The 25573-nt window shown below is 48.3% G+C and overlaps 1 protein-coding gene across 8 annotated transcripts in view; it reads right to left on the bottom strand.

Annotated features, from left to right (window-relative positions):
* Positions 1-25573, bottom strand: part of SDK1 (sidekick cell adhesion molecule 1) — a 659529-nt gene that overhangs the window by 41474 nt on the left and 592482 nt on the right. For 6 of the 8 annotated variants that reach the window (XM_079953648.1, XM_079953647.1, XM_079953646.1 and 3 more), the window contains 4 exons: positions 22773-22911; positions 21796-21855; positions 19826-19927; positions 945-1060 (listed from right to left, as the gene is read on the bottom strand). In XM_079953648.1, coding sequence (XP_079809774.1) covers positions 945-1060; positions 19826-19927; positions 21796-21855; positions 22773-22911 — 417 coding nt within the window. The remainder of the gene's footprint in view (positions 1-944; positions 1061-19825; positions 19928-21795; positions 21856-22772; positions 22912-25573) is intronic. The other 2 variants (XM_079953652.1, XM_079953653.1) reach the window with 1 other exon arrangement.

Raw genomic sequence — 25573 nt, 5'->3', positions numbered from 1 at the left:
TTGCTGCAGACATGGGATTGTTGTGTGTCACATGTCTGTTTACATTCCAGCACAGATTGATGGCGTGAGCAGAACCTTCCGCTCTGTAACGCTTTTGTTTTTAGTCTCTCTCCGAGAAGACGGCAAGGAGAGATGCCATGTTTTCTTTGTCCTGATTTATGTATAATAAATGCGTAGTTTAGTATGTGTTTACAGCCTCAAGCCTCTTCTGTTGTGCAGCTTACACTGCTGAGTAAAGTGTGCACAAGTCTGCAAGCTTGAGTCACTGATCACGTCGGAGTAGAGGTCGAGGGATCTCCGTAGCAGCAAGGCTGAAGGGAGACGCTCCAGCTGGGGCTGAGCCAGCTGGCCTTTCGACTGCCCCGATTCTGACAGCCCCGCCCTCCAGTGCAGGGTATTTGTACTGCCCTGGGCGCCCGAGCAGCTAGCTATGCTGCTGTGCCCACCCCACCCCCAACTGGGGCTGGCATACCAGCTGCTCCCTTTCTGGACAAGGAGGAACTGGCCCCAGTCTCCGCTCTGCCATTATCCAGATCAGATGTGCCACACTGCAATGGTAATCTCCAGGTCCTGTGCAAAGACTTACCACTGAAAAGGCACAAAAGGAAAAAGGGATTGAGGAAAAATTCCATTTATCAGAGCTAATTGTTGGAGAGAGTCTAAATCCATCATCGTGGCTCGAGTTGGTCAGATACCAGTTGTTGGGGATCTGCATGTTGCTCATGCACTTTCTTTATGATCTTTGTGATTCTAAGTCGCTGCAAGTTGCCTGTTGCAGGCACCTCTATTCTTGCATCTGAGTCATGCCACATGTGAAGTGACCAGGCTGCAGCAGAGAGGAACAGCCGGCTGCCATTTCCATGCCCAAGTCTTATGAAAGTTGGAAATATAAATGACAATAGGAAGAAGATTTGCAGTAGTGGACACACGAACAGAGCACTTGCCTTGTAGCCTTGGATATTCCCATTCTGGCTGTCGACTGGCGGAGGGTCCCAGGCAACTTCTAGCTGGCTTGCGGAGAGCGCACTTATCTGGATATTCTGGGGAGGCATTGCTGGGGCTGGAGGAAGAGAGAAGAGGGAACAGAGACGGCAGAGAAAGAGAATGAGAAGTGAATGTCAGAGCTGGCATCTTGAGTTGGGAGGGAGGATTCAGGCTGCGGTGGGGGCGAGTTATTGCGTTATTGTTCTTATTTTGATTTTATAGATTGTGATTTTATTCTGTGAACCACCCTGACACCTCCGAGTATAGGCTGGTATAATTAATAATAATAATAATAATAATAATAATAATAATAAGAAGAAGAAGAAGAAGAAGGCACACAAGTTGTGTTCCCCAGAAGCTGCTCTTGCCTCTTACAAAGTCTTTGGAAACCTTGCCCACTCCTTTAAACAAACAGAGTGTTGAAAGCAGGAAACACATTCTGCACCAAAAGTGCACGCAGAATGCTTTTAAAAGCAGGAGGCAATGCATTCAGAATGAATTAAAGGATGCAGAGACAGCGCTGTCTGCATCATGGGGTGGCCCCTGAATTGAGGAATTCATTTCGCACAGAGGTCTCCTCGAACACTTGCCGGAAGAGCTGTAACACTTTCTGCTGGGGGCTTGCATTCAAAAGGGAGAGATAACAAATAGGGGGTTGGATTCTGCCTGGCTGTTCTGTTTTTATTGTGTGTGTTTTGTCAGTTTCAGGCAATAGTTCACCCAACCCTTCAGGACAGGATTACTGCAATGTGCTCCAAGAGGGGCTTCCCTTGAACTTGAAGCGAGTGCAGAATGCTGCAACACAATTGCTGACAGGAGTGAGGCCATGCCAGCACATAACACCTCTGCTCAGAGATCTGCACTGGTCGCCACTTTGCTACTGGTCCAAGTTCAAGGTGTTGCTATTAATGTTTTGGGATCAGTTTACGTACATGATCGCCTTACCCCACAGGTGCCCACTCGACTGTGCTGATCTGCTGAACCGGCATAGTTACAAGTGGCACATAATATTTGCGCTGAACTTACAAGAAATAAATCCTTTAATGTGGCAGCACTTACACTTTGGAACTCCCTGCCTATTGACAGGTGCCTTCACTGAACTTTTTTCGGGGTCTTCTTAAAACTTATTGTTTCTGCAAACCTATCCAGACATTACATGTGCTTTATGACTGTTTAGCTACTGTTGTTTTAAGCATGTTTTGAATATTTTAAAATAGCTTTTCTGTTTTTTATCAATAAGCCTAAAGTTTTATCATATATATATATATTGAAAAGTACTTAAGAGGCATGAGACCAGCGGCGTAGCGTGGGTTGTCAGCACCCAGGGCAAGGCAAGTAATTTGCGCCCCCTAACCCAGGGCAAGGCAAGTAATTTGCGCCCCTAACCCCCTAACCTGGGGCAAGGCAAGTAATTTGCGCCCCAACCCCTAACCTGCCGCAGCTGCCAGCTTCTTCTTGCTGCTGCCTGGGCTGGGGTATTTACGGTAAGGTAGCCACTGCGGGGCGACGGGTCCGTGTCAGGTGATCTGAGGTGAGTTGCCGCTGGCGCTGCTGCCCAAACGCCGCTGCTTGCCCGGAGGAGGAGGAGGGCAGAGAGGCGAGGAAAATGCAACATGGCCCAGCAGCTGCAGCAGCAGTGGCGGCAGCGGGGCTGTGAGGAGGGGCTGCCTGGCGCGCCCTCCGTGACCCTGACGTGCGGGGACCACGGCGAGCGCTGAGAGCCGCTGCCTGCCGGACGCCTTCAGCCCGGACGCGCGCACAGCTGATCGGTTCCACGAGACATGGGGCTCTGCTACAGCCTGCGCTCTTCGGCGACTCCGGAGGCGGCGAGCGCCCCCCCAGATGTTGTGCCCAGTGCGGCCGGCCCCCCTGCACCCCCCATGCTACGCTACTGCATGAGACTAAGTGTTCTTCCATACCAAATGAAAGAAAACCCCCACACTTAGAAAGCTAGGGAGAAAACTCCTAGCCTAGGCTTTTCCGTTGACTTGCTAGCTTTCTGTGCACAGGGATGTGATTTCCTGGGGGAGAATTCCATCACAGCAGAGCCAGCCCTGGTCTGAAACAGTATTCTCATCCGGAGCTAGATATCAAAGCTGCTGCTTTAAGATACTTGTGTGGCATCTGTAAGACCAGCTGCTCCTTGGGTCCATTTGCTCCTTGCACAAGGGATGGCCTGCTCGCACATCTTTATGCAGACCAGGGCATGGGCAGGGGCGGAGGAAGAGGTGGGTGGTGGGTGCTGTTAGGATATAATTCTGTTCCACCTTTAGAACAGGCATGTGGAATTGTTGTATGTCACATGTCTGTTTCCTTCCAGCACAGTCTGCTGGGGACTTCCGTTGTGTACAGCTTTTGCCTATGCTGCTGTTTGCTTGGACACGAAGGGAATCAGACATGTTTTTCCTTTGTCCTGCTGCTGAATAAATGCTTATAAATATGCTTACATATGCCTCTGTCCGCTACTTCTGTTGCAAAGAGTTCTTATCTTTGCTGGCTTGCGTGCTCAGTCCCTAAAGGTCTCTGAGGCTTGAGTCGCAGTTTTTGATGCTGTTCCGAGAACTGGAGTTCGCCTGGCTGCCGGCCAGAGGGCTGGAGCCAGCAGGGGGCCTGCCAATTGCCCCTGTCTCCCCAGACGCATCCCAACAGGTGCAAGCCGCCCTGGGTGTCACCACTGAGGGGGGTCACAAAATGCTGGGCAGCACTTACCGCAGGGCCTGCAGCGCGCCTGAGCCACATGTCTCTTCTGGAAGAGAGGCGGTGGCTTGGGCGCACACAGGCTCCATGCTGCCCAAACGGTCTGCCCGCTGTAGGGCAGCTGAGTGGGAGGAGGCAGGCAGACTCCGGAGGCCCCGCAGTGTACCCTTCCCCTATGGGCGTCTCACTCCTCCCTTGCCCTGCCCCTATGAATGGCTTGCCCTGCCCCTGGGCGTGCCACCCCAGGCGCCTGAGCGGCTTCCTCTGAACCCACTTAAGCCTATTTTGCGTTTTTGCTAGGAACTAACTTTTACAGGGGTGTCGAAGTGAGACCACAAAGCAGCAAGCTGCCTGCAGATGGTCTTGTCATAACCTCTGCCCACGGTGCTTGAGAGTTGCTGCCTCCTCCCTCCCCACCCATTTAACGGGCTGCAAATGGAAGCCATAAACTGTTTGCCACCCAAGAAAGGCGAGAGAACCCTCCTTAGTTGCTCCTCCTGAGGCCTTTTTCTTCACGGACAGTGACCTTCGCCAGCTGCGTGGTCGTTATATATTTATATATTTCCACTCCCTCCTTCTCTCTGGGGTTACGAAATAAAATAGTAATTAACACCCACTCAGCCTGACACCAACTATTTATTTTGTTCTAACTGCGCCGCTTCCGTATTATCGCTGCCCACCCTGCCGTTAATGGAAATGTTAATAACCACAGCCAGGTTGTTGTGACAGATGCTTGGGCTCATTATCAGAAATTCTTATTTACCGCTCCATTAAACGACAGAATCGCACACCCCAAAGAAAAAAGAAAAAAAAAGGAGGAGAAGAAACAATTCAATCAAAACTAACTGGAGGAATTTTATGAGCTGCATTAATAATCCAAAACATAAATAAAGTTGATGGCAGTTTGGGGTGGTTTTTTGTTTTTGTTTTTGTTTTCTTACTGCAGGTCTGCCACTGGCAACTCAGTTGCAAGATAGGATAATTAAAAAGCAAGAGGCAAAATGGAGAATAGCCATTCGACTAGTGCTTAATTAAAACTGATTATCATTATTATTAATAATAACAACAGGAATAATGACACAACATTTGCTAAAACCATTCTTAGTTAGACAAGCGTACCCAGAGGTTTACAAAGCAGTTGCAAGTTCTAATCTGTTTTTAGTCCATTGTTATTTTAACTTTTTTTTTAAAAAAGTTTTACATTATTGGTAATTTTACATACTGATAATCTGATTATCTTTTTTTTGTAAACTGCTTTGAGGCGAGTTTTTTTTGTTTTTTTTTTAGAATCAAGCGGTATACTGTGGAACCTCAGAAGTCAAACATAATCTGTTCCGGAAGCACGTTCAACTTTGGAAACATTTGAATTCCGAGGCACAGCTTCCGACTGGCTGACAGCTAGGCTTTTTGAAGATCAGAAGCCACGTTGGACATTCGGGTTCTGAGGAACGTTCGGAAACTGGAACACTTACGTCCGGGTTTCCGATGTTCAGGAGCCGAAACGTTCCAAAAAGGGTGGTGTTGGGGAACCAAGGTTTGACTGTATATAAGAAAACCGCACCAACTCTTAACGACTACTGCCTTTCCAAAGGTGCCTGGTGCTCACGAGAGCGCAAATGAATGTTGCTTCATAAATGGAATCCCTCTAGCTAGAAAAGTCCCTTGTGGATCTCACTGGAAAAATAACTGCAGGCAGCAGGTGAGTTCATGGCTGCACCATGCTGGTCCTTTTCAGGCGCTGGGGGAGAAAAGGGTGGCGAAAGGTGCCTCTTGTGGGCCATATGCAATTGTGCCACTAGGAGCCTGATAAACTCTGGGGACAGGCCAAAGAGATAAATTGGCAGAAAACTGGCAAAAGCTTAATGACATGTATAAGTTCTCTGCCCCTGCTCTAGGGGGTGGGATGTGTTTGGGGCCTGGCTATGTCTACAGAGGTTAGGCATGGACCCGCTGCACTCTATTAGTGGTTAGAGTTATGTTCTTGTTTATTTATATGCCATCTTTAAGCCCAAACAGTGCCCCCCAGGTGGTTCACACAGAATAACATACAAATGCAAAATCCAGAGTGTCTGGCTGGGATTTAGGAGAGCAGGCTACAAATCCCACTTAGCTATGAAGCTCACTGAGTGACATTGGAAGCCAGTCACTGCCTCTATCTGCCTAATCTACCTCACAGGGGTGTTCTGTGGATTAAAGAGGACTAGGAATTGGGAATTCAAATCCTTCACTTGGCCGTGAAGCTCCTCAGTAGTGGACCCTCTCCCTTCCTGTGGTTTCCAGAAATTGGGATTCAGAAGCACCTGTGGAGGCAGCACTTAGCCATTGTGGCAAGTAGCCACTGAGAGCCCTCCCCTCCGTGAGGGTCAAATGGTCATCTAGTCCAACCCCCTCCAATGTGGGAATCACAGCAAAATCTTAGGGGAAGTCCTGAATTTTAAAGGGGCGTCACTATGAAATGAAATTCATCAGAGTGCCATAGAATTTCACAGGTGCCCTATATTTCATGGTGCTGAAGCTGTATTGAAAACCCACAGAAGCCAACAGAAGCGCTGCAGACCCTCTTGTTCCTGGAATTCTGATCTGGGCCCGGCCACGACTGTGTTGTGGGTCACAAGGCACCAGCTGAAAACCCACATCCGAGTGGATCTACAGTGGATGCTTGGGTTGCGAACGTGATCTGTGTGGGATGCACGTTCATGACCTGCAGCGTTCGCAACCCGCAGTGGCGTGTCTGCGCATGTGCGGATTGCGATTCGGCACTTCTTGTGCGCATGCACAAAGTGCGAGTTAGGGCTTCTGTGCATGTGCGACCCCCGAAACCCGGAAATAACCCGTTCTGGTACTTCCCGGTCTCGGCGGGTCCATAAGCTGAAAAACGCAACCTGAAGCATCTGTAAACCAAGGTATGACTGTACTGGGAAAATGAAATTCACATTTCTGTAGAGAACCAGCCATTTATGCTAACCTGACAGTGTGTTCAAAAACAACAACAGCTTAACAATTCTTAAGAAATCATTGGGGACTCCAAAGCATTCGCTTAAATCATGGCGTGGGGAGGGGCAGAAACCCCAGAAGTACAAGCATATCTATGTTAGACATGGAGGAATTAATGGCCTCTCATATCCAAAAGGCACGGCAATTCCAAGCTATGCGCTCCCTGCTAATCCCTTGCTGTCACACATATGCAAACAGGGCTTGGTGTGGCATTTTTCCTGTGGCTTTAGGTGCCAGTTATCAAGCGTAACAGGTGCAGCAAAGAACCCCGAGGGCCTAAATGATGTTGTTGGCAAGCAAAGAGGCGCCATTTTCGGGGAAGCTCTCGTCTTCTGCTTGGGGATATGGCACAGCCTTTTTTTCCTTTGTATCTGGTTGCTACTCGGAGGAGGATCTGCTTTACCTTCCAGGCACAACCCCCTTGATGAATCACTCAAGAGAAAGGAAGAGCAAATAGCAGAAAAAGAGCAAGCCGTACAATTAATGAATTCTTTTTTTATACATATATAAAGGAATCGCTAACTGTGGCTTTGTAGCAGTGCCAAGAGAGCAGAGAGTGCAAAGGCAGGAAATCAATTGGCAGTCCCAGACACACCCACAGGCACTAACACAGGAGGGGGCTGGAGCCAGAAAGGGGTTGCCTCTGCTGTGCGCTCCATGGTGGAATGGGAGACACAGGGCAAATCTATGCAGAACTTAGAAATTGTGCACACACGCAAAAAAAGGAGACTGCAGCTGTAGTTTAGAACTGTGGTGGAAGGAACATGAGCACTGTCACTGACCACAAAGAAGCAACCTGAGTAGACAAAGGTCAGGGTTCCATTTTTCAGCAGGGAACAGATGTGCAGCTGTAGCCAGATCTTGTTGGACTCCCATCATCCAGACCACTGGCCACTGTCCTCCCCACACCCCTCCACCCCAGGACCAGGGCCGTCTTACCCATGGGCGCTAGGGGTGCGGGGCACCTGGGCGCGGGGCTCTCAGGGATGCCAGGCTGAGAGTCCGGAGCCTGAGAGTTGAGTCCGGGGAATAGTCCGCCTGTCGGCTGGTGCGCCGCGGTGGGCTCTTCTGCTGCGGGTGGCTCTGCGCTGTGAGTTCGGGGGTGACTGAGCCAGTGAGACGCTGAGGCAGCCGGCTGGCTCCCCCCTCCTGCGTGTCTGGACTGGGCAACTGGGGGGGGGGTAGGCAGATCTTTGCACCCCAGCGCCGTATATGCTTAAGACAGCCCTGCCCAGGACCTCAGATTTGTTCCTACCATGTGGACTAAGACAATGCTAGCATCCCTATCCCGGCACAGCTATTCCACATAGCTAGAGTTCAGGTCAAAATGAGCTGGCAATTGCATGGACCGTTTCCAATCCATGTAGGACTGAGCTGGGACGGCTCAGTCGGTAGAGCACGAGACTCTGGATCTCAGGGTTGTGGGCAAAATATTCTTGCACTGCGGGGGGGGGGGGACCAGATGATCCTCGTGGTCCTTTCCAACTCTATGGTGTGTGTGTGGGGGGGGGGGGGAGATGTAGTCTGGTGCTCCTGATCCCAGAAGGTGATGTTCAAGAAGCAGCAGCAGAGACATCACTGAAGGATCTGGACCACGGGTAGGCAAACTAAGGCCCGGGGGCCAGACCCGGCCCAATCACCTTCTTAATCCGGCCCACGGATGGTCCAAGAATCAGCGTGTTTTTACATGTGTGCTTTTATTTAAAATGCATCTCTGGGTTATTTGTGGGGCATAGGAATTCGTTCATCCTCCCCCCATATAGTCCAGCCCCCCACAAGGTCTGAGGGACAGTGGACCGGCCCCCTGCTGAAAAAGTTTGCTGACCTCTGATTCTGATTAAAGAATGGGTGCACAGAGATAGATATGAATTCAGTTGCCCTGCAGCCATGGGAATCAGAGAGCTGCTTCTGACCAACCCCAAAAGGGCTGTGAAAAAATTTTTAATTAAATGCTTTTGATCTGGTCAGCCAATGATCTGATCAGCCAATGTTGTGCCCTTCGGATGCTGCTGGACTCCTGGCTCCCATCATCCCTGACCGTTGACCTGGAGGGCACCAGGGTGGGAAAGGTCAATCTGCAGACCATCTCCCAGACTGAACTGGGGTTCCATGGTAGATGTACAGCAGAGAGGTCAATTTGGAAAAGGGGTTCCCTGGGGTGGGGTGCAAAGGGTCTTAGCTCAGTGGCAGAGCCCATTCATTAGTCTGGAACATTTTTCAGGCCATTTAATCATAGAACAGAATATCCTGGCTTCCGTCTCCAGCATCTGCCATTTTGAAGTTGATATTTTAGTGTGGCAGCACCTGAACTTTGGAACTCCCTGCCTATTGACATCAGGCAGGTTCCTTCACTGTACTCTATTTGCCGCCTGCTGAAAACTTTTTTGTTTGGACAACCCTACCCAGATATAAACGGTATGAAAGAAATAAAAGAAGCAAATAAAAAGGAGGTGACGGAAAAAGACCCTTAGGGCCCAAGACCCCCAAGACCTCTGCGAGGGAATGAAGGCAATGCAGGGAAGGTGGACAAAAATCCCAACCTTGTCTAAGGCAGCTTCTGCTATTCCCCTGGAGGGTATGAATGAATGAATCTTTATTTGTGTCAGCTATTGGCCATGGCAATAAAACAACACTACGATATACAAAGAATAGAATTAAAAAGTCAGTTACATAAAATACTTTTTAGGGTTTTGAATCAATAGTCAAATAGTGGATCTTATTCTGATTGCCCCAGCTAAAAAGCTTGCAGACTTTGCTGTCACCTGCTCATCTTGATCTGGCCAAGAGAAAGGACACTGTGGCAGTAGCTGGGCGACCCGGAATGGACAATAAAAGAGGGGTGATAATCTCATTCCTCAAGTCTTTATGAAGGGTGCAAACCAGAAGGGCATGCACCAGCGATTCGGTACTGCCATCCCCTGGAGAGACTGACGTGGAGAGGAGGGCATCTTCTCCTAAGCAGCCTCAGTGACATTTTCTCATCAGTCCCTGCCTTGTCAGCCCCCAAAGGCTAAACACATGATGTATGCCTGGAACATACCACGCACCAGCTTTTTTTGCACCCCCCTGAAATGTAGCTTTCTGAGAGTTTAGAGCAAAGGGCTGAAGTTGAGAAAGGCAGAGATTAATGCCCATCTCTAACATGGACACAAGCACCTTGCCGATGGCAGGAACAGTCAACCCGGGGTGACGGAGAAATTCAGCTGAGAAGAGGTGCTTGGCCACGCTCACCTTTTCCTTCAGAGGCTCCGAAGCAGGTGATCAATGACTCTTGGCAGGCTGGGATCCTGCTCTCTTTTTCTTTTTCACTGCCTTCCACAAATGTACAGTTAGGGTTGTCTTTAAATTTCCCTCAGCTACACATCACCACTGTTTTCTCTCTCAGAATTGCCTAGCTAGGAAAGCTGTACATTTCCCCCTCAAGCCTTCTCCCAAAGAAGAAGAATCCGTTAATGCTGGCTTCTCTCAGATTCTCCATTTTCCAATCTTAAAATTTAATTTGCCCCATTTCTGCTTACGTTTGCCTTTTTTAAAAAAAAGAAGAAGGAAAGATCAATATGAAAACTTGTATGCATTTTTGCAAGCTGTTTTCCCCAGCATAATGCAATTTTGTTTGTAATTTTCACCAACATACACATTTTTTGCATGCACCTTTCGCTAATACATTCATTTTTATGATGCATGTTTATGCACACTCTGTAGGTGGAGAACTGCATGGTGAGGCTCAGAGAAAGGTGAGCTTTGCAAGGGAGAACTGTGCCTCAGTTTGCATATTGGTTTGAGCAGCGTGAATTTGGCAAGTTCATGCTAAAATGGAACCTGAACAAATTCATCTCCCATCCCTGGGTGCGCTAAGTTGCGTAGGTGTGTCTTTTGGCAGACACTAGATTGCTGGGGCACCCTGAAGCTTCTTTCTTGCTTGTAAGAAATAAGCATTCGTACTTAGAGTTTTCTAATCTATGAAGCCTCCCTCAGTTTATAGAAAGGACCCCCACCCCCTAATGAAGAGCCATTTACACAAAGGAGAGAAAGAAGGTCTCTTTTACAGTTTGCTATCTAGATTGATCGGGACGCAGGTGGCGCTGTGGGTTAAAGCCTCAGCGCCTAGGGCTTGCCGATCGAAAGGTCGGCGGTTCGAATCCCTGCGGCGGGGTGCGCTCCCGCTGCTCGGTCCCAGCGCCTGCCAACCTAGCAGTTTGAAAGCACCTCCGGGTGCAAGTAGATAAATAGGGACCGCTTACCAGCGGGAAGGTAAACGGCGTTTCCGTGTGCGGCTCTGGCTCTGGCCAGAGCAGCGATGTCACGCTGGCCACGTGACCCGGAAGTGTCTCCGGACAGCGCTGGCCCCTGGCCTCTTAAGTGAGATGGGCGCACAACCCCAGAGTCTGTCAAGACTGGCCCGTACGGGCAGGGGTACCTTTACCTTTACCTTTATCTAGATTGATAGTCAAGAGCTAGTCAATGTGTGAATGATTCAAAGAAAGTGAGATGAATTGATGGCTGAATTTCAGCACGTCTCTCATTGATTCTGCAATTGTCCCAGAACTGAGCCTCTATTGTGCCGCTACATCCCGTTTTTTTTTTTGCAAATGAGTTTCAGTCCAGTTTCCCTCTAATTTCTCAAAGAGCTGAAATTCTCGTTTACTTTTCATATAGAAGCAGTAAGGATGATGGCGGTGGTGACGATTTTTCTATAGGTTGCTGCTGGTGAAAGTAGCCCGTTTTTAGGGCAAGAAAGTAGAATCGTTTAAACTGGTGCTTCTCAAGCTATCTGATGTGGTTCGCCTCCCACAATGTGCCCCAAAAAAACCCCCAACCCCTGGGCCTTTGGAGAGTCACTGGGGACCAGCAGCCGATGTCTGATAAACATGCACCAGTCTGCGGGCCACCACTTCAGTAGCACTGATTTAAACTAGACTGTGTTACCCAAATGAATTTGCTGCAACAGGGCATGGTGGTGATGGATACTCTTTTAAATATATTGTTATCAAGAACATAAGCAGAACCTGCTGGGTCTGACCAATGGCCCGTCTATTCCAGAATCCTCTTCTTAACAGTAGCCACCAGATGTCCATGGGAGACTAGCAAAAGCAGGATTCAAGCACAAGAGTTCTCTCTCCTCCTCCTGTGGTTTCCAGCAACTGATATTCAGAGACATTGCTGCCTCCAACTATGGAGGCCGAGCATAGCCATTGTGGCAAGTAGCCTTTGATAGAGTACAGATTCCTGCTGCGAGGAGCTTACAATAAAAATTGCCAACCTGGGGGAAACAGGTGGCTTTTAATAAAGAGTTTGATCAGTTTGAAAACATTCTGGGGAACATATGCTCAGGGCAGCCTCATGCTCTAGTCACGGTTTCTCAGGGCAATCTGGTCAGCCACTGTTGCCTCCAGAATAGTGGACTACATGGGCCTCCATCTTATCCATCGCATCCACAAATTCTTCAGAGAGTAACAATGGCATCCCATAGTATAGGGAAACGTCTTTTTAAGTGCACAGAGACTTAGCCATAGCTCACACCGGGCCTGAACAGTTGGAATCAATGCAATTAGTTAAGCGACTCATTTCACCTGAGCAGTTTAACACGGCTGCCCTCTTCTTCAGGGAACAGATTTTGGCATCAAAGGCCATTAATCAGACAGCGATTAAGGAGGGCAGAGTCGGATCACAACTGCGGTGACCTACCTACACAACAAGGAAATTCCAGGGTAATTTGCCAGCGACTTCTACAAGGACTCCTGATCGTTGCCCCAGGGAGCCCAAATCATTAGAGACGGGGATATTTTGAATTATGGGTTTTCATGCAACAAAGAGGGATAAGTTAATTAACTTTCCTGGAAATGAGAAAAAGCCAAAGGAAAGTTGACGTGTGTGTGTGTGTGTGTGTGTGTGCATGCAGTGGCAGACTTTGGGCTCTCAAATTTCAGCAGCGGCCTGCCTGATGCAAAAATTCAGTGTCCCTGCATCTCACACTCCTATATCATTGTTGTGGCGCCCCTGCAGTGTGTCACCCAGTGCAGCTGCACTGGTCATGCGACCCTAAAACCACCCTTGGTGTGTGTACACACATTTGTGTGTACACCAGTTTCCTAGTGTTGTGGCTCCACCCCAAAGGGTGAGCCACTTCTGCCTGTCTCCATAAATACCAGCTGGAATCTTGAGATCACCCTTCCCTGTCCTCTCCTGAGTCCTCCGTGGGCTTTGGATCACTCTCTTCAGAGAGGTTCACCGGACACTCATTATTAGGTCTTTCCAGCACCTAGCAAAGATCTCTCTTAATTTTTATTGTCTAAGGCTGGCAAATAAGTGTTTTGTTCCATCACGTTCATTTTTATGCTGCTTTAAAAATGCCTCCCCCCCCCGCTTGTTATTACAATGTGCTTTAAAAATATTTTATCATAAGCCACCCTGACAACTTGATCAAAAGGCAGGATATAGAATTGTAGAATTCTAGAGCTGGGAGAGACTGGATTGGGTCATCCGGCCCAATCTCCTGCGAGGCAGCAATCACAGCTAAATATTCATAAAGCAAATAATTAAAATCAAGCATTTGTTGTTTGTCGTTATTAGATTTGTATAGCTTCCCATGAATAAACATTCCCTGAGCGGCTTATAACAAAATATGAACGGCACAATAGATTGCTGGTGCTGGCAGCAATAATTCTAACAATAAGAGCCTCAGTGTATAAAGTCAGGATAAGCTATTTTACAGCCTGTGTTTAAAACACAGTGAAAATGTTTGGGGCAGAACATGCTCAGCCATATTTCTGCTGTTGGAGAGGATGTGCAATGTCTGCCTCTCTCAGTTAATGGCATTTGAGGTACCAGAAGGGAGGCCAGGCTGCATCTTCGCTCCTAATAACATTATGCCTTCTCATTACATTACTGTTGATTTTACAAGCTTATTTTCTTTCCTTTAAGAATCAGAAGCCGCGTTGCTCTTGGTCGTTGTCGATTTCCTTCGGCGGAGATGGGAGCTCACCTCCAGGTACCACTAGGGGGAGCTAAGACCGCTGCAAACCGTTACCGTGCCGGCGCTTCCCGCGGATTCAATGGGAAATTAGCATACAATTGTTCTATTAAACCGCAGCATGCATTTCGAAATTGCTAGTTTTCTGCACGTCTCCCTCCCTTTGTTGCCCTTTCTAATGAAAGCATTCTGATTTCGTGGCCGTCTCATGGAGGGAGCCCAAAGATGCAACTGAAAACTAAACCAAAGGAGGAATGCAAGACCTTAGGCTGCAATTGGCAGGTGATGGTGGAACCTCCGACATCTGCTCTCTCTGCGCTTACCCACATCTACGGTTTGCCCCCCTCTTTCCAGGTACAGGTTCGCACGTAAAAGCTCTGCGTCTGAGCATTTATTTAATTTTCATCCCCTGGAGATTTTCCCCACAAAACCCCAATCTTTAGCACTCAATCAGAGCAAATGTCAATTTGGGTTTTCCACAGATAGCTGTTTGCTCTGACTGAGCTTTAAAGAGCACGTTTTCACAGGAAAAGCTTTGGAGAAAGAAAGAGGACACAGAGCTTTTAAAGTGGAGGAAAGAAAAATGTGGCTGGAGGGGGCTCAGCCCAAACCCTGCCCCCCATTAGCCATGGAGGAAGCATAAGCTTCTTCCCCACCTCCCAATGTGACAAAACATGCCACTTTGCTTAGGGTTGCCATGTGTCCTCTTTTTCCAGGACACATTCATTTTTTCAGGTGTAAAATTACCGTCCAGGGTTTTTTTTTTAATTTGCCAAAATGTTTCTGGCTATACTTTTTGGGTGAGACATAACTGTTGGTCAAAGACTTGCTTTCCTCTTCTCTTCTTCTGCCCCCCTCAGCAATATATCACAGCTTCTATAGTTGACATGTAATAGGGCTATTTAAAATGAGAGTCCTCATAAAGGTCAAGGGACCCCTGACCATTAGGTCCAGTCATGGCTGACTCTGGGGTCACAGCGCTCATCTCGCTTTATTGGCCGAGGGAGCTGGCGTACAGCTTCTGGGTCATGTGGCCAGCATGACTAAGCCGCTTCTGGCGAAACCAGGGCAGTCACGGAAACGCCATTTACCTTCCCCCGGAGCAGTACCTATTGATCTACTTGCACTTTGACTTGCTTTCGAACTGCTAGGTTGGCAGGAGCAGGGACCGAGCAACGGGAGCTCACCCCATTGCGGGCACTCAAACCGCCAACCTTCTGATCGGCAAGTCCTAGGCTCTGTGGTTTAACCCACAGCGCCACCCGCGTCCCATAGAGTCTCATAGAGACCTCTTATTTGCTCCGCAAAAATATGGCAACCCTACTTTGCTAAGAGTTAAAACAGGGAGCCGCTGCCTCACCATGTGTATGGAGAACTGCTTATGAGTAATATTAACAGCTTAATGAGCTGCTAATGAGGCGCTCAGTCAGCTGCTTCAGCTTGCAGTATGAATCCAGAGCAAATTATCTCCTTGCATTTTCTGCCTTACCAAGGGAGAATTAAGGGCAGCAGATAAACCAATCTGACATACGTCTCAATTTGGACATTATTTCCCCACGTTTTGTTTTAAGGGTACCTTCTCTATAAGGAAGCTCAACTTGCTCTGACTGCAGAATGGGGAGCTTTCCAAAAGTTGTCTCCCTCCCCCTAGCCCACCCTTTAAGCCTGGTCCCTCTCTGGAAGCCTGCGTGGCTGTCATCCTAAAAAGCTGGTGTCCTAAAGGGGCAATGGGGGGCAGGCGTGGACCACCTCACCATGATGAGGAGGGTGGCCCTGACCAGCCCTTGCTCCCCTCTAGCTTCTTGAGCCCTGGTGCCACTCTGTCAAAGGCAGCCGAACATTTATGCAAACCAAAGCAAAAGGGAAAAGAAGGTCAAGGCAGAAGAAGAAATGGCAATGTGCTGGGCCCGGGGGTAACCTGAGCAACGCAGTCCTGAATCCAAGGGTTCCACTAGGAGTCAGTCCAACAGGGCCAAGGCAGGACACCAGGCAGGAAACCAGGCAAGGTCAGGATCTCAGGCAGGTTCTGGCAAGCAGCAATGTTGCTCCAGCAACCTGGGGCGGGGTCCAACAGCCTTTTATCTCTGAGGGGGTAACGGCTGGTCCTGATCCCCCAGCGGCTCACCTCCCTGTTTTGCGCAGGGTGCAGATGGAGCACCAGTGTCCTTGCTGAAGGTCCCCAAGGCTTTCTAGAATTCATGGGAGGTTGCCACAATGAACCATAAGCCCCAGATTCCCAGCTTTCCTTCTTTCTTTCTTTCTTTCCTTCTTTCTTTCTTCCTCCCTCCCTCCCTCCCTCCCTCCCTCCCTCCCTCCCTCCCTCCCATCCTTTTTAAAAAATAAGTGTAGGCTTCTCACATTTTTAAAAACTGAGATACGGGGCAAAATGCACAGGTACTATTCTTCACTTTGTGTGTATATATGTATATGTGTGTGTGTGTGAGAGAGAGAGAGAGCGCGCGAAACTAGACTGCTCCCACTTTCAGTGTTTTGTTTTGTTTTCTTATTTATTTATTGCATTCACATCACACCCTTTTCTCCAAGGAGCTCAAGGTAGCGTATCAGGTTCCCCCAATCCTCATTTAATCTCAGTGAGAACAGGATGCTGGGTCATTGGCCTGATCCAGCAGGCTATTCTTACGTTACACCCAGTAGACTCTGCAGCCTGACACTGAGCTTGGCCGAGGCTGGACAGAATTGCGGCAGAAACCTCATTATACATTTCATTTTCCTCTGCTGCTGAAGATGTACGGTATTTCAATGAGGGTCAGAACCGGGAGCAGCTGAAGAACAGAGCCCTCCAAGGAAACCACCCAAGATGCTCCTGGCAGATGTCTTTCGCATCCACATGCCCTCTTAACATCATGTAGCCTCCCTGTATAAAAGCATACGTTGCTCAACAGGCACTGTGTTACAACTCCAATGTCATATTTTGCAGGTGGAAGACAGAACAGCAGCAGGAATATAATACTGACAGCTCAATAGCAAGAACTGCCCCAGAGCGCTCAGAGAGAGCACAGCTGCCCTGATTAATTTATGGAGTTTTAGGGAAAGATAACAGAACATTACTGTGATGTTTGAAATGAAAAGGTCAGAAGGAGCTAATAGCTTGTCCAAGGCCCAAGACATCTCGGATTTAATGAAACTGTAATGAAAATACTTCTGGAATTTGAAATGGAACCTTTGCATGTTAAATATGAAATACCAGGGTAACGGAGGTGAAAGTAGATTGAGTCGTATTAGCTGGGGGCACGGGTCAAATCTGACGCAAGGAACCTCCATCGCAGGAAGGCAGACCAGAGTGCAGATTCGGGTGAACAGAGCAGAAAAAATAAGCTTGTGCAGCCAGTGGCGTAGCGTGGGTTGTCAGCACCCGGGGCAAGGCAAGTAATTTGCACCCCCTAACCCGTGGATTTGCGCCCCCTAACCCGTGGATTTGCGCCCCCTAACCCTAACCCCCAGATGTTGCGCCCGGTGCGGCTGGCCCCCCCTGCACCCCCACGCTATGCCACTGTGTGCAGCAGAAAGGGAGCCGGCATTGACCGAATGGCCTAATGCAGCTTTGGCCAGGGGTGGGGGTGTCCAGATGTCTGGGGCTACAGCAGCCACCAGCATCCTATGGCCCGGCTGGCTGGGGGTGATGGGAACCCAGAGGGCACCAGGCTGGCAAAGTCTGGACTAATGAAATTTGCATTGTGGTATTTTGGGAGCTGTCCACCAAGGTGAACTAGAGGGCATGGATGGAGCCTCCTGGTTTTCCTGCCTGCCTGAAATAGGGAAATTGGCAAACACACCCATATAGCCACAAAATGCTGCTGCTGCCAACGTCATTTCATTTCTATTCCTTTCTTCCTCTAAACAGAGTCCTGGGCAGTGAACAATGATCAAGTACAGCAATTGTATGCGGTATTTAATTAAAGCAAAACCAACTAACCCCTCCCCCTGCAAAACTCAAATATTAATGTTATACAGCATCAGTATTAAGACCCAGGGCAAACTTCAAGTCCTCTCAGCATGGGCAGGCAAAAATGTATGAAATTGACCCCTAAAGTTTGACAGTGTGTGGAGAAATTGCATGCACCCCCACGTAAGGAGGGCATTCCAAGGGGGTGCTGACACCAAAAAGGCCCTGTCTCAAGCCGCCCCAGGCCAGGCCATGAGAAGGGTTTCCTCACCCCAGTACTGGGAAAAGGCTCCATTGAGCACTTCTGTACAGAACCCTAAGTGGCCCAGGACCCTACAACTGACACCTCCAGTTGGGCCCAGTGGCTCACAGCCAGCCAGTGCAGTGAGTGACACATGATCCCATCTCCATGTGGTGGCGCCCTACACCAGGTACACTTTCTGGAGCAATTTCAAGGGGAGCCCAGCATGGTGTGCATCAGGCTGCATCCTGCTTAGTGAACCATCCATTGTGCCCCAGTCTCTGTTTGAATGATGGTGGGAATGGCAGAGCAGCTCTGTATGAAATCTACAAGCTTCATCCAGTGGGTGGGGTGGGGTGGGCGGAGAGCAGGCGGGGGCGGGGTTGGCATGCCGCCCAGGGGCGTGGCACTCCACGCACAGGGGCATGACGCGTGTCCTAGGGGTGTGATGCGTGTCCTGGGGGCATGGCAGGCCGGCTGCAAGGGCATGGTGCCCACCGCAGGCAGGGGAGGGGGGGGCAGCCACGATGGCACCCCACCGAGATCGCGCTGCCAGGGGCGGTGTGCTCCCCCCGCACTTCTCTTCCTCCGCCAGTGGCTTCATCTCAGGCAGGGGGCCCTCCCAATTTTAGTGAAATCACCCCTACCGCACGCTATGTCCTTCTGAAAACGGTGCCTACGGGGGTCCCACTTTGAACTCCCTGTATTCCCCTCACTAGCCTGAGCTCAGTCACACACTGAAGTCCATTTGTGGAAGGCACGTATGAATTCATCCAATGTTCATCAAACCCCTTCCTCCAAGGAACTCACAGGCACACTGTTGTTATCCTACAGCTCTATAGATTAAGCTGAGAGATGGTGTCTGACCCAATAATATTACTTTAAGCATGGTTGTCCCCCCACCCCACAAACATTATTTTCACTGACTTAATAGGCCTTATTTATCTTTTATTGTATGTTCGTATATGGATATTGCATTAAACTGTGAGTTGCTCCAAGTGTATCAGTGCATATCATTAGTTCTGGCCTTTACGAGCGTGTAACAGAATAATGAGCACAGTAATGAGTTCCTGGCCTGTTTTCTGTTCTGCAGAGTATTTGGTCCCCACTCACTGCAATGTTCACACATCCAGCATCTGTTAAGAGGCACCTATATGAATGCAGCAAACTGCACAAAACCACTCCCTTGGCAGACATCCTGCCCAATGCATGGACTACACAGGTGACCACTAGAGGCAGACCCAGCTACCCCGTCCACATGGAGGATAAATGCACGGAGGAATGAATCTCTGAGAAGGTGCAGAAGAAGGTTGAAATGAGATTCAGTTGTTTTAGCTGGCAGCGCACGGCAAATCTGAGGCAGGGGCATTTCTGCTCTGCTCCCAGCTCTGACCAAGCTTATCTGCATTGAAAAGGGACTTGGTCCTAAATGATCTTCAGGAAAATATGCCATTCATTCAGCATCAGATGCCAAAGGCTGTGTCTGCCTGCACCGCATGATCACGCACACGCAAAATATTTTCATGTACGCTTTGGGTTAAATGATAGTTAAAATTCTGCTCACAGGCAAACCAAATTCTGCACCAAGAAAAGTTGAATCCTGCAGCAGGTCTATGTTACACAAGCTGAGTGAATTTGCCTGATTTCTCTTACGTTACAGAATGGATTTTGTAATCATGGCCGCCTTACATATTTTATTCTGCTTTGGGTAATCCTGGGAAGGACAGAGAGCTAGAGCTAAAAGCCTGCTCCCCATCCAGGATTTTCCAGAGACTTCAAAAAATTCTCCATGCATTTTCAAACTGATCTCTGCATCTTGCTTTTTTTGCTTACAAAATCATCATCATTTTATTATTCATATGCCACCAATCTCACTTCCAGAGAACCAAACTACCCTGCTCTGTGCTTCTTTCATACACGTTTAAATATACTGGCTCTGGGGTACCAGCTGCCACCAGCTCCACTAGGGGCTTCCTTAGAGTCCTTCCTTAGAGTCAGATCTACATTATAGGATTTTAGCAGCCAGCTTACTTACCCGCTTCCCCAACAAAGACTTCCACAGGAGTGCTGGCAGGGCTCTCTCCAACAATATTGTATGCTGTCACGACAACTTCGTATCTCTTGTACTTTTTCAGCTCTGGAAAGGTAAAACAATTGGGTTACAAACATATTTGATGTCCCACTTAAAAGTTCTCAGTAGCCCAGAAGACAGGTGAATAAATGGAAAGGTATCAAATCGCTCTGATATTACTCTGATATTCTAGTTGGATCTCTAGGAGGAGACATTATTTTGCTTTCATCTCAGTTCAAACCATTCCCCGCAAAGAATACTGGGAATGACAGTGTGGTGAAGATGTGAGAATTCTCTTTTGGAGCTCCCTAGCTCATCTCACAAATTTACAGTGTCCGGCATTTGGACCAAAGCTCAGTGTTGAAGCTGAGAAACTGTTGAACTTCTCTTCTTTCCCCCACACAAGAAATGGTCATTGCCTTGTGCAGTTTCTCTGCCCATAAATAAAGGGATTCTGAGAGGCTGTTTGCACATGCTTGAACCCTTTATCTTATGTTACATGAAGCAAGGAGGACCAAATCCTAGTCATCCTTAAGATGCATCCACAGCAGAGACCATTAGCCATAGCAGAGGCCATTATGGTCTCCTCCCCAGAGGCATTGGGTCCAGAGGAACTGACAGAGCGCAAGAAGCGTGCTTGGAAACACAAGAGTCTTATTTGGAGGTGTGTGTGTGTGTGTGTGTGTGTGTGTGTGTGTGTGTAGAGACGTCCTTTTCCCCAGGCAATCATAGCTTGAATGCTGAGCACACAAAGAAAAGATTTTGACATCACCAGCTTTGCCTTTGGCCACTGGGCAACCATTCCTGAGCTCAAACTCAGGAATGAGCATTGACAGAGGCAGGAAGGGGATGGCAAAAGGAAAATAGGAGGGAGACCACAGAGGAGCGGCAGGGGAGGGGGGAGCCCTGAGCACATTTAATAAGCAAGATCGTGGCAGAAAGGAGCATCACATCCATGTCCGTTCGGTCACAGAGACCTGCAGATACTTGCGGTGCCATGATTTGCATATTCAAATCAGGCCACCCATCTTACAGAGGACACGGAGCATCTGGGGAGCCCACCAGCGAAATACTGCCAGGCAGCTGGGCTGGAAATGTCACGAAATTGTGCAAGCATCGCTCTCAAGCTCTTTATTTGCATATCAGTTCCTCCACAACTGGCAAGTTACCCTTCAGCTTCGGCATCACCGAGAGTCGCAGCAAACCATTATCGTAGGAACAGTTTCACGAGTTCAATAATGAGCCCTTCTAATTTCAGATTTCCCGAAGTATTTACCAGTATTCTGCCCACGTATCTGAGTCAGAGAGCAGTGTGTTGCCTGCCGGTTTCAGGTAGACAGACAGCTGATGGTATCTGATTTACTGCTTAAATTTTGCCGGCATAATAAATAAAACCATCTGATATATTATATGAAACAGACATTTTTACGGACTTTCAAACTCCTGCCAGTTCATACACAAGAGCATTTGTTTCGGGGTTTGTTTGTTTTTTTGCTGTTGGAAGGGTGATGATATTTCCCAGGCAACGTGCAAGAAAACGGGACTGAGGCAGGCCACAAAATCACTGTGGACAGATTTCATGAAAATTCATGAGAGCTATTAGGAGACCCCCTATTTCCGTCCCAGAGTGACAATTCCCACAGTGGTTTAACAACCAACCCCCCTAACAATGCTCATCACCTTTAACAAACTACAGCACCCAGAATCCTTTGGGGGAGCATGGTTGTTTGCAGTGGTATCACAACACATTAAAAGTATGGTGTTAATGTAGCCCTGGTATAAGACCCTAAAAAGGTCGCCAGGAATCTCGCCTCTTCCCCAGTATAGCAGCGCTCTCTCTCTCTCTCTCTCTCTCTCTCTCTCTCTCTCTCTCTCTCTCTCTCTGTGTGTGTGTGTGTGTGTGTCTGTCTGTCTGTACATCTGCATGCACTTACGTGTTAATTCATACGTCGTTAATGCAGAGCTGCTGTTCACTGTCTTGAAGCTGCTTTGGGCTATTCAGGGTAAGCAAAGCAGAAAGTTGTTAAGAGGGCAAGGAAAACAGTTATTGCACATGATGTACAGCACAGGCAGCGGGAAATGATGCGGCGCACGCAGAGACAGCTTTAAGCTTGAGGACTGCACCTTGACAGGCAATAAAAGCCACATCACTTTCTAGATAACGTGTCGAAAGATCATCAGTCACAAGGGCTTGCTCAGCCTCCTTGCCACAGAGAGAAATCAAACAAGCAGCCAATATGAGGAAGCGTAAGATGTCCTTAGAGTCGCGGAACAAACAGGCACCAGGCAAGGCTGCTCTAGGGCAGAAGGCCCCCTCCAGATCCTGCCAGGGCTGGAACACAGGGGATTTGTGCTAGAGAGTGTGAAACAAGGAGTCAGAAAGACAACACCCCCACCCTCCTGGAAATTCCATGTTATGCATTTACTTATTCACATTACTGTCTGCAACATCCTCAGAGAGCAGCGCCTCTGACGGCGTGGCAGACGATGCTCTGACTGGCATGGCTCAGGGTCTCCCCCTCCCCCCACCCTTTGCTCTTCTCTCCCAATCAATAAAGCCTTTAATTTGATGGAGCTCTGAACACCTGATTTACTATCGAGATAGCCACAACATGGAAACAGCAGAAAGCAGGAAGCAATAACTGAAGGTGGGAGAGGAAGGACAGCAGGCCCCCTGAGTGACCCCACTGGAGATACCATAAATCCACCAGCCAGTTAGCAGAGGGAGCTTCAGAGCATGTGCCTGTCTTCCTCTTGTTTTCCCCCAGTAACCATTTTCAGCACTTGCCCATCTTAATGCAGATGCCAAACAATTCAGGGGACCTTCTAAAGCCACTGGAGACTGAGCTGAATGGTAAATAACTGGACTGCATATAGTGGGGGGAAGGCACACACCCCACTGGCTGCTCACCTGTAAGTTCTGCTCGTAAAGCCGAAGGGTTTTTAATGACCTTGGACTCCAGTCCTGGGACCGTGCTTTCATACTCCAACTCCCGGTAATAAATGCGATATCCCAAGAGAAGACCGTTCAGGCTCTCAGCATTTGGAGGCTGCAAAATGTCCCAGGGAAAAATAGGTTAGGTAAGATAAGGCTTGTGCCCAGTATTAGTCCATAAATGAGATTCAGCCTAAATGTTGGTTGTTAAAACAGTCATCCATGCAGACTTGCTTTAAGATGAAGTGGAGATGCCCTGGTGATAGCCCAAGATATTTCACTGCATGGCCGAAAAGGAGCATCCTTTGCAAAGTCAAAAGGACATGAAAGAGACTATCCAGGACACCACAAGCATCTCCAATCAGCTTCTTGGGGCAAGAGGCACAGCAACATTCAAGGTGTCCTGTACCTAAAAGGCTGATGGGACACAACCTGCAGCCACAGTCTGGGAGGTGACTTGAGTATCCCATCCCATCATCCTTTGCAATACTTTGTATATGGGAGCCTCTCTGCCTGAACAATTTCACTCAGTGGTTTCAGGTAGATGTTGAAAAGCAAGGGGGACAAGATGGAGCCACATGGAGGCAATACAATTTGACCTGACCACGTGGGATCCCAATGGCAAACTTCTCCAGGGAAAACCAACAGTCTCTTGTGAAATCGCCCCATCAGTTAGGAGCAGAACCACTGAAGAGTCAAAGGTCACTGGCAGATCCAGGGTCATGTTCCCTGAAGGTAAAGGTTGTCACGCAGGGTTTATCTATGCCAACACAGGACATCAACAAGAGTGACAAAGGCGGTTTCCATCCCAAACCTGAGACGCAAGTCAAAAATGGATCCAGTTCGTCTGAGACTTTACAGAGTTGTTAAGTGATGGCCCACTTGCCAACCTTGGCTAGGAATATAAAGTTTGAAACTAATGCATAATTTCACCAAGTCAATGGGCTGAGTGGTGGCTTCGATAATAGAGGTATTGCATTACTCCCTCACACAATATGCATTTAATGATAACCTTCAACAAGGCTTCACCAACCAAGGACAAGGGCCAAGCAAGCACTCATCAGTCCTCATTGTCATCCAAGATGACACTCTGGATGATGACTCTGCTTTGGACCTGGATCCCAAAGCAGAATCCAGGCCAGGAATTATCTCAGTGATTTTATCCTCAAAGTACTAAGCAGTACTATCACGGCATGCCACTGGGGCATCCAGCATCCCACATGGATAGAGGCTAAGCTGGGGCATTTCTTTCCTCACCCATGAAAACTCAGTTGAATGTTTGGGGATGAGCCAGATGCAGTCAGACATGTCATAAGTTTCCATCCACCTGAGCTCTAGATGCTGTCTCTGCTCTTATGTTCCTTGCAACTCTGTAGGTCATCAGGGAGACGAATGACTTCTGATAAACAGGGGAGGGGGTTCTGTGGAGCTATTGCACTAACAGCTTGTGTGTTCCAGGAACTCACAAAGATAACAGAGAGTAAACTGGATGCTCCCTTAGGGCCAACAGAAGACCATCTGGCTCCATTAAGTTTGAGGTATGTTTGGACTATCACAATTGAGCTTTTAACCACGTGAAGGAGGTTTGAAATAAGAGCAAGTCCAACCTCAACCAGGCTGAGAACCGCCAATGATAAAGAGGCACCAAGGAGTTCTTCCCCAAAGATCAACTTCATCCTGTCCAGTACAGAAAACTGGGTCCAATGTATGAACTGCAGCCGCTGTTGGGCCTAACAAACATTGAGACAGACCATGGTTGCCACAGTGTCTGTGAAATCCTGAGCTGCGCTGATTAAGGAGACGTCAGCATTTGTAACTGAAGCCTACCCAGAGATCCTCAACATCGCACCTGTCACCTTGGTAGTGGAGGCTGTGAAGCAGCAGGGCCATAGGGAGCTGAGCAGAATCCCTCTTGTGGCTCAGTTGCTTGACACTAGCTGTATCCGTGCTTCAACGTGGCTGCATCTTAGACAGGGAACTCATTAAAAGAGACATGTAACCCTTATGGATTACAACAACTCCACCTTCCCAGTCACCAGTCCTGTACTGATGGATGACTTGGGTCCACACATCCATTGTTTTCTTCATGCACGCATCTGCCTCATCTCCCAAATATATGCTTGGTGCAGTCAAGGTGGGCCAGGAATAGTCTCTTCCATTTCCACAACACATTAAGCTTGACTCCAGTACAGACATGCATATATGAAGTAAAAGATTTGTATTCTTTACATTCCTATTTCCTCCAACACCTGGGTCTATTATACTGCAGCCCCTGGAATAAAATAGCATGGTCTCATTTCAGACTCCCATAACTTCTTATCACTTCTGAGGCTCTGAATATTGTATTTGCTCTCCTAATTCCAGGTTGGGGTTGATCTCGAGGCCTCAAGGACTCTTGCAAGTAACATATTTTGATACAGTCTTGTGTCATCTGCCTGAGGCCAACTTTTTGAACAGCCTGGGGGACCATCCGTAACATTTGGTTAATTAAAAATGTGAATAAGAATGAGGGCTGTTTACATAGGGCTGCCTTGATCAGAATCTACGTAGGGGAAATGCAGCCAGTTCAATTAACAAGTAGTTTTTGATAATCAAGTTTCTGATAACGAGGGCTCCACAGCACCCCCACCCCCAATTTCTATTTTTCCTGTCCCTCATAAAAGCCTCCTGATCCACATCAAGCCCAATTAAAAAGCAAGCAAGCAGGATTCCCTCTGGAGTCCAGATCTTATGTCAGAATCAGAAGCTATTTAGATACCTGGCACAAAGGGACCTAA

Source organism: Podarcis cretensis (assembly GCF_951804945.1).
Source record: "Podarcis cretensis genome assembly, chromosome: 14".
NCBI lineage: Eukaryota > Metazoa > Chordata > Lepidosauria > Squamata > Lacertidae > Podarcis > Podarcis cretensis.
Note: the sequence above shows the minus strand (reverse complement) of the source record. Positions and strands in the feature narration are given on the sequence as shown.